General features: G+C 47.9%; 1 protein-coding gene across 1 annotated transcript; it reads left to right on the top strand.

Annotated features, from left to right (window-relative positions):
- The first annotated feature begins 1,669 nt into the window (after positions 1 to 1,669).
- LOC104810635 lies at positions 1,670 to 4,161 on the top strand. The gene is made up of 4 exons (XM_010536982.1): positions 1,670 to 1,856; positions 2,043 to 2,135; positions 2,262 to 2,356; positions 3,727 to 4,161. Exons 1-4 carry the CDS (start codon positions 1,670 to 1,672, stop codon positions 4,159 to 4,161), a joined length of 810 nt encoding a protein of 269 aa, XP_010535284.1.
- The last annotated feature ends 4,362 nt before the right edge of the window (positions 4,162 to 8,523 follow it).

Raw genomic sequence — 8,523 nt, 5'->3', positions numbered from 1 at the left:
AGACAGAACAGAAAGGGAAATCCGCAGAAAACAAAGAGAGGACAGAATGGCAGAAGAGGCAGCAAGGGGTGAAGCGCGCCAAGAGAGCACGTCCGTGCTAATCCGCAGACGCTCGGAATGTACACGACGACCAAGCATATTCAGTTGCTCTCGTGCATCAACCGACCACCCTTAGATCATTTTGAGCTGCAACCACAGTTTATTCAGATGTTGAATCAGATGAGCTTCAGAGGGAGATATAATGAGGATCCGAATTCTCATCTTACGCAGTTCAAGATGCTCTGTCGAACCATCAAGAAGTCGCCGGGCGTGACAATGGAAGACGCGATGATCGAGGTATTTCCCTTCTCTTTGATGGATAAGGCACGGGATTGGCTCTACACCTTAGAGCCAAATTCCATTTCTACATGGGATGAGATGGAGGAGAAGTTTATGATAAAATATTACTCTCCCATGAAGACACAGTTGGCGCTGAACAAGATTAACACATTTGCCCAAGATGATGATGAGACCTTGTATGATGATTGGGAGAGGTTCAAGGAGTATCAGAGAATGTGTCCGCACCACGGTATGGACAACAAGTATCTCCTCTCTACTTTTATACATGGTCTTAGGGACGACACGAGAGGATGGGTTGATGCAGCATGCGGAGGCAGCGTGTATGATCTCTCTTTCGAGGCTTTAGAAGTGCAGATTGCTAAAATGGCGAAAGGGAGAAGCATTTCGGGGGAAATGGGCAGCAGACGATCTTTGCCTAAGGCTGATGTTAAAGGGGATGCCAGCGAGTCTTCGGCTTTACAAGTCGTTCTTTCGGAGCTTTCTGCCATCAAGCTGCAGCTTGCTAGGTCCGGTTCATCAAACCCACAGAAGGGTAAACCGGGCATGTACATGGTGGAACAAGCAGAAGAAGCCATGAAAGAAATCGACTATGTGGGAAGAAATCAATATAACAATCAGTCGAACTTCTACAATCCGGGGAATCGGAATCACCCTGGCTTTTCCTATGGCAACCCGCAAGGAGCGTTGAACCCTCAGCGTCAAAGCAGAGCGAAACCTCAGGGACCCCCCGGATTTCAACCTAGATACCAGAATCAGGGCTACCAGAGTCAGAATCAGGGGTATCAAAATCAGGGCCAAGACTACAATCAGAGAAATCAAGGATACAAAGCCCCCTCCGCCTCAGGCTAAGGAAGAGGAGTCAGAGTTAAAGTCGATGTTAGCCCAGTTAATGCACGATCAGAAAAACTCGTTTTCCAGCTTGGGTCAAGAGATGCAAGGATTCAAAGGGAAGCAAGAGAGCTTCGAGCAGAGATTGGATGGGTTGGATTCACATATCAAGATGATGGACAATCAGATTGCTCAGCTTGCTTCCCAGGCAACGAGACCTCAAGACCAATTCCCGGGTAAGGCTGATCCTAACCCGAGAGAGCATATTAATGCCATAGGCTTGAGAAGCGGAAGACAGCTTCCGGAGACCTCCCCAATTGTCAGAGAAGAGGGAGAAGGTTCACACGAACCACAGAGGGCCGCCTTAGATAAAGGCAATGGCCATGTTGTAGAGGGGGAAGAGGCGAGGTATACTCCGCCTCCCCCACAGACACCTCCTCTACCATTTCCATCTCGGGCAAGGAAGTACAACAAAGACAGCCAGTTCGCCAAGTTTATCGAGATGCTGAAGAAACTAGAAGTGACCATGCCGTTTCACGAGGTAATGCTTCAAATCCCGTCCTACACCAAATTTGTGAAGGATATTCTTACGAAGAAGAGGACGGTTGAGAAGGAGACAGTGGCACTGAGCACCGAGGTGAGTGCTGCCATACTGCAGACAGAGTTACCGCGGAAGATGGTTGATCCCGGTAGTTTCTCCATCCCGTGCAAATTGGGGAATGTGGAGATTGAGAGGGCGCTTTGTGATTTGGGCGCAAGTGTCAGTTTGTTGCCTCTCTCCATATTCAAGAAACTTAATGTCGGTGAGCTGAAACTGACAAGGATGGCACTGCAATTGGCCGACCGATCAGTGAAGTATCCCACTGGGATCTTAGAGGATGTGCCTCTTAAGATAGGGAAATTCTATGTCCCCGTCGACTTTGTGGTTCTAGACATGCCGGAGGCTTCCAAAATCCCCATCATACTTGGTAGGTCGTTTCTGAACACGGCCGATGCTGTAGTGCATGTTAGAGAAGGGAGACTCACGATGAAGATCGGAGATGAGACGGTTGAATTCAGGCTTGATCATAATCTCAAGCAGCCGCATTTGGTAGAGTCTTCCTTCTACCTAGACCTGATCGACACGTTGATCGACGAAGTGAGGGATGAATTTAGAGAGTCAGATCCCCTCGAGATGGCATTGAACGCGGTACAAGACAGCATGTACTGCGATTGGGAGGAAGTCCGGAGCATTGTTCGGACTTTAGATGACAGCTCATCGATTGAGCTAGAGAGCTGGAAATACAGGGCCGTTGAGTCCTTATCTTGTTGTGCCAGCGAGTTCCCTTGGCTAAGGGACGAGGAAGACGGAGAGGAGCCATCACCTTCTCCAAGTCATCAAGCTCCGGTCTCCTCCATTCAAGTCAAGCAGCCCGATGTGGAGACGAGCGGGAAGAAAGATTGGGATCCAGAGAGCGCGCCTAAGGTGGAATTGAAGCCCTTACCACAAGGGCTTAGGTATGAATTTCTCGGACCTAATTCTACTTACCCGATCATTGTGAATGCTGCCTTGACTGATGTGGAACTATCTGAATTAGTTGCATGCTTAGGGAGTATAGACAAGCCTTGGGTTACACTCTAGATGACATTAGAGGCATTAGTCCATCCCTTTGCATGCACCGCATTCATCTAGAAGATAGTTCCAAAACCTCCATTGAGCATCAACGTAGGTTGAATCCCACCATGAAGGAGGTAGTGAAGAAGGAAGTGCTCAAATTGTTAGATGCGGGTATCATTTACCCGATTTCGGATAGTGCATGGGTTAGTCCCGTGCAAGTTGTACCAAAGAAGGGGGGTATCACTGTGGTAGAAAATGAACATAATGAATTGATACCCACTAGAACGGTTACGGGTTGGAGAATGTGTATTGATTATAGGAAGCTGAATTCCAACACCCGTAAAGACCATTTCCCGTTGCCCTTCATCGACCAAATGCTAGAGAGGTTAGTCTTGCATTCCCACTTTTGCTTTCTTGATGGCTACTCGGGATTCTTCCAAATCCCCATTCACCCTAGCGACCAGGAGAAAACTACCTTTACATGTCCATATGGCACCTTTGCATACCGTAGGATGCCATTTGGTTTATGTAATGCACCGGCAACATTTCAGAGATGCATGACTGTTGTGTTTTCTGATCTCATCGAGGATGTTATGGAGGTGTTCGTGGATGATTTTTCTGTCCATGGGCCCTCCTTTCCCGTGTGTCTAATGAATTTCCGCCGAGTGTTGGACAGGTTTGTTGAGGTGAACCTTGTGCTGAATTGGGAGAAGTGCGACTTCATGGTCCAAGAGGGCATTGTGCTAGGCCACAAGATTTCGAGAAGAGGGATAGAGGTTGATCGAGCAAAGGTTGAGGTGATAGAGAAGTTGCCGCCTCCAAGGAATGTTAAAGGAATCCGGAGTTTTCTGGGACATGCCGGGTTCTACAGGAGGTTCATCAAGGACTTCTCGAAGATTTCGAGGCCTTTGACCGAACTACTTGCAAAGGACGTGCCTTTTGAGTTCACCCATGTTTGTCAGGTCGCCTTTGAAACTCTGAAGAAGGCATTGATCTCTCCACCCATCATTCAGCCACCGGATTGGGAAGCTCCCTTTGAGCTTATGTGCGACGCTAGCGATTTTGCAGTGGGGGTTGTTTTGGGTCAGAGGAGAGACAGACCACCGGATTGGGAAGCTCCCTTTGAGCTTATGTGCGACGCTAGCGATTTTGCAGTGGGGGTTGTTTTGGGTCAGAGGAGAGACAGAAAGCTCCACGCCATATACTATGCGAGTAGAACGTTAGACGATGCTCAGATGAATTATTCTACAACCGAAAAGGAGCTACTCGCCATAGTATTTGCCTTTGAGAAGTTTCGGTCTTATTTTGTCGGTTCGAAGGTGATCGTCTATACCGACCATGCTGCCTTGAGATATCTCCTATCCAAGAAGGATGCCAAGCCGAGGTTAATCAGATGAATTCTCTTGCTGCAAGAGTTTGACTTGGAGATCAGAGATAGGAAGGGTACAGAGAATGGAGTGACCGACCACTTATCTCGGATTGAGCGACATGAAGATATTGCCATTGATGATTGTCTCCGAGATGATTGCGTGATGGCTGTCCAAGTGAAAGAGAGAGACCCGTGGTATGCTGATTTTGTGAACTTCATTGTTAGCGGGTATGTCCCCCACGAGCTGGATTACAACGGAAAGAAGAGGTTCTTCAAGGACATCAAGGATTATTTTTGGGAAGAACCTTACCTCTTCAAGAGAGGCAAGAATGGCCTCTTTAGGAGATGTGTGCCCGAAGAGGAAGTCTGTAGTTTGATTCATCATTGTCACTCTTCGGACTATGCTGGTCATTTTGGAGCATCGAAGACCTCGGCTAAAATTCTTCAAGCCGGGTTCTATTGGCTTTCAATGTTTAAAGACGTTCATCAATATGTCTCATCCTGTGATGTTTGCCAGAGAACGGGGAACATCTCCCGCCGCCACGAAATGCCTCAACGATATATTTTGGAAGTTGAACCATTCGATGTATGGGGCATAGACTTCATGGGACCGTTCCCATCTTCTTATGGGGACAAATACATCCTTGTGGCGGTCGATTATGTCACCAAGTGGGTAGATGACGAATCCCACTAACGACTCGAAAGTGGTGACAACGATGTTCAAGAGGGTGATTTTTCCGCGGTTCGGGACGCCAAGGGTCGTAATTAGTGATGGAGGATCTCACTTCATCAACCGCACCATAGAAGCGCTTTTGAAAAAATATGGTGTGAGACATAAGGTGGCTACCCCGTATCACCCTCAGACAAGCAGACAAGTTGAAGTTTCAAACAGGGAGATCAAGGCGATACTTGAGAAGACGGTGTCAAGGTCAAGGAAAGATTGGACGTCCAAGCTTGATGACGCCCTATGGGCGTATAGGACAACCTTCAAGACACCCATCGGTATGTCTCCCTTCCAACTTGTATATGGGAAAGCTTGTCACTTGCCGGTTGAGCTTGAGTATAGGGCATATTGGGCAATCAAGAAGCTGAACTTTGATTGGAAATCCGCTGCGGAGAAGCGAGTGTTACAGCTTCACTAACTCGATCAGATTCGGTTGGACGCTTACGAGAATGCCCAGATTTACAAAGAGAGGACTAAGAGATGGCACGATCGTCGGATTTTGTAGAGAGAATTTAGAGCGGGCGATCAGGTACTCCTCTTTAATTCAAGGCTCAAACTATTTCCAGGGAAGTTGAGATCGCGTTGGTCGGGGCCTTTCACGGTTAAGCACGCCTACCCTCATGGAGCGATAGAGTTATATGGCTATGGAGGGGATACATTCAAGACCAACGCGCAACGGTTGAAGATTTATAACCCCGGGGAGCATGAAAAAGAGAGGAGCTCGATGAGCTTCTCTAATCCTCAAGACGATGAGCAACCCCACGGTCAAGCTTAGGACCATAAACAAGCGCTCTCGGGAGGCATCTCGAGGCTTGTATATATCCTTTTTCGTATCCTTTTTGCATTACATTCCTTTACATCTATGATCATTTAGATATTCTCCTTCTTGGATGGATGCTCTCTCTTGGTATTATGATAAAAAAAAAAATTGAGGATGGGTTTGAGTTGCTTGATGTGCAGGGAGAAGTAGGAAGCGGAAAAACGGAGAGATTTCCTGCCCAGGGGCCGGGACCGATCGGTCCAGACTGGAACCGGTCGGTCCAGGCAGTCGATCCAGGTAATCGGTCCGCCCAAAAAAAAAGCGAAGAGTAACATAGACCGATCGGTCCAAGTGCTGTACCGATCGGTCCACGCGTACCAGCAGCTTCCCAAGACTGATATTAAGAGGTAAGGAGAGAGAGTCGGTCCACACACATCTCCGGTCTTCGCCTCTCACCGCCGCCTCGCCTCCCTCCAAGCTGTCGGAGCACGCCCGCCACCGCCGCTCTCTCGCTCTCTTTCTCTCTCTCTCTGTCTCTCTCGTTCTCATTCCTTCCATCTCTCTTTCTCTTTAGAATCTCCATTGAAGCGCAGAAGGTAAACTCCGAAAATCCCTCTCGATTTCTAAGTTGTTTCATGGATTTGATGCCTCATTTTTGCAAAAACAACTTAGACTAGGCTAGATCTAGAGGATTTAGGGAAGAAATAAGGAGATTCTGGGGAAAAATGATGGATTTCAGGCTGAATCTTCGAAGGAATCGCCGGAACTCGCAAAGGGGAAGAAGACGACGCCTGGACCGATCGGTCCAGGTGTGGACCGATCGGTCTAGGGTAACGAAAAAAAAAAGTTCTGGACCGATCGGTCCAGTACTTAGACCGATCGGTCTGGACACCTGTTCATGAGAAATTTCACATTTCGCGACTCGATCGGTTTAACCTCACCACCGCTCGATCCGCGAACCCGTGAGACAGTGTTGTTCAGCTTCTGTCGCCCTTACATACCGATTAACCTTGCTCACCATGTCCATTTCTGTGGTTGATCGTGTATACTTTTCAGATGCCGCCGAAGCCCATGAGAGACCGTATCCCGCCCGGCTTAGAGCGACCATTTGTACCCGATGATGCGATCCGTGGGCTCACAGATCTCGAGCCAATCGAGGAGGTCAGAGGAGACTTGCTATCTCAGGACCTGACTCCCGACGAGCGATTATTGCGGTCGATGATCATTTATGCTGGCATACGGGCTACCAAATTCATCAGCCCGGAGATCGCGCTCATGGGCCTGTAGGATCAAGTCCGCTTCCTTCTTAGTCAGCTCGAATGGAACGGATTCTGTGAAGCGAAGGAGCACACGTACTATCATTTGACGGCAGACTTCCTCGCAACCTACCGTTGTTGGTTCCATACATCCGTATCAGTCGAAGACCCATACTTTACATTCCGGATTTTGGGAGAGACGTACTGCCTCACGATGGCAAACTTAGCGGAGGCCCTAGGGATTTCTCCAGGACGCACAACGCTCCAACCGTGTATTTCAGATGCCGCATTGACTGAGTTTTGGGCGACGATCGGATCGGGAGAGTGGAAAGCGGGGAAATCGAAGGCAACCATGATCCGACATCCAGCAGTGAGATACCTCCACATGTTCATATCTGGAGGATTATTCGCCCGGAAAGACCAGGGCAACGTGACAGAGTTTGAGCTTATGTTGCTGCGACATGCACTCCGTGACTCATTCGGAGACTCAGACTGGGGCGTAGGAGACTGATACACGCCTCGGCTACGAAGTAGAAATCTCGATGAAGTGATGGAACCAAAGATCAATCACCGGCACTCTCTTGGAGGCACTCGAACTCAATCTCGGGTTAACAATGGATTTCGAAGTGGAAATGGTATCTAGCTCAATCACCGGCACTTTCAAGGCTCTCGAATTCAAGCTAGATAGAATATGGATGGAGATTGGATCGAAAGAATGATAGAAACCTCGGACAAACCAAGGGTAATCTCGGACATACCAAGATAGGGCTCTCGGACACACCAAGAGAGACAATCGGACAAACCGAAAGGAGAGCAAGCTTTAGCTCGAAAATAAACTCTTTTGATTAAGCAAATCTGATCTCAAATGAGTTCTTACAACATATTTATAGAGGATTAAGTAGGTAGCAACAACTAGAATTACATTAATGCAAGTCTACATGCAAGAGGGGTAGGAGCCTATGCATTTAATAAGGTAGGTGGGAAGAATATAGCTGTTGGGACTTTGCTTGCAGCTCAAGAAGCTTCCTTTTGCATGTAGGGTTCGGCCATGATGGTGAAGACGTGATGCAGGCCATGTCGGGGTGCGTCGGCCTCGTCTTCGTCCCGTATCCCGCTCAAGACTTGATCAACGACGCCATATAGTAGTTGACGAAGTGCTCGAGTTTTGGCCCGAGTGATTGGCGGCTCGGTCCTAATGTATGCTCGTGGGGCACCCTTCGCGTGATGGTCGTTGTCGAGCTTTGCGGGATCAAGTGATCGTGTAACGTCTTGATCACTTGACATGTCCAAGGGCTGGTCGTCGGTTGATTGCTCCGAGATAGGTAGTCATAGTGTCTTGCTAGAGACCGCCTATGACTTGTATTACCGGAATGGAGATTCTGCGTTTTACTGCTATTCCGGATGAGCCTACAGGGTCAGACACAATAGGGATGGACAAGTACGTGTGCTAAATTATCCCGATTAGGAATCCTAATTGGATTGAGATTCCTAATTGGAATAGGAATCCTAATGGGATTAGGAATCCTATTATGCATAGGAATCCTAATGAGATTAGAATTCTATTACATCTAGGAAACCTAATGAGATTAGAATTCTTTGGGAAACCTAATTAGATTAGGATTCCTAGTAATCTATTCCTTGTCAAATTAG

The sequence above is a fragment of the Tarenaya hassleriana genome, unplaced genomic scaffold, assembly GCF_000463585.1.
Source record: "Tarenaya hassleriana unplaced genomic scaffold, ASM46358v1 Cleome180, whole genome shotgun sequence".
Taxonomy (NCBI): Eukaryota; Viridiplantae; Streptophyta; class Magnoliopsida; order Brassicales; family Cleomaceae; genus Tarenaya; species Tarenaya hassleriana.
The sequence above is the reverse complement of the archived record's forward strand: the minus strand, read 5'-3'. Positions and strand labels throughout refer to the sequence as shown.

Excerpts from the sequence above, each read along its gene's own strand:
- LOC104810635 (XM_010536982.1), top strand. The coding sequence starts at position 1,670 with ATGCTGAAGAAACTAGAAGTGACCATGCCGTTTCACGAGGTAATGCTT. Across the intron at positions 1,857-2,042 it reads GCGGAAGATGGTTGATCCCG|AGGATGTGCCTCTTAAGATA; the intron begins GTAGTTTCTCCA and ends CTGGGATCTTAG. Across the intron at positions 2,357-3,726 it reads TCGAGATGGCATTGAACGCG|GTCGCCTTTGAAACTCTGAA; the intron begins GTACAAGACAGC and ends CATGTTTGTCAG.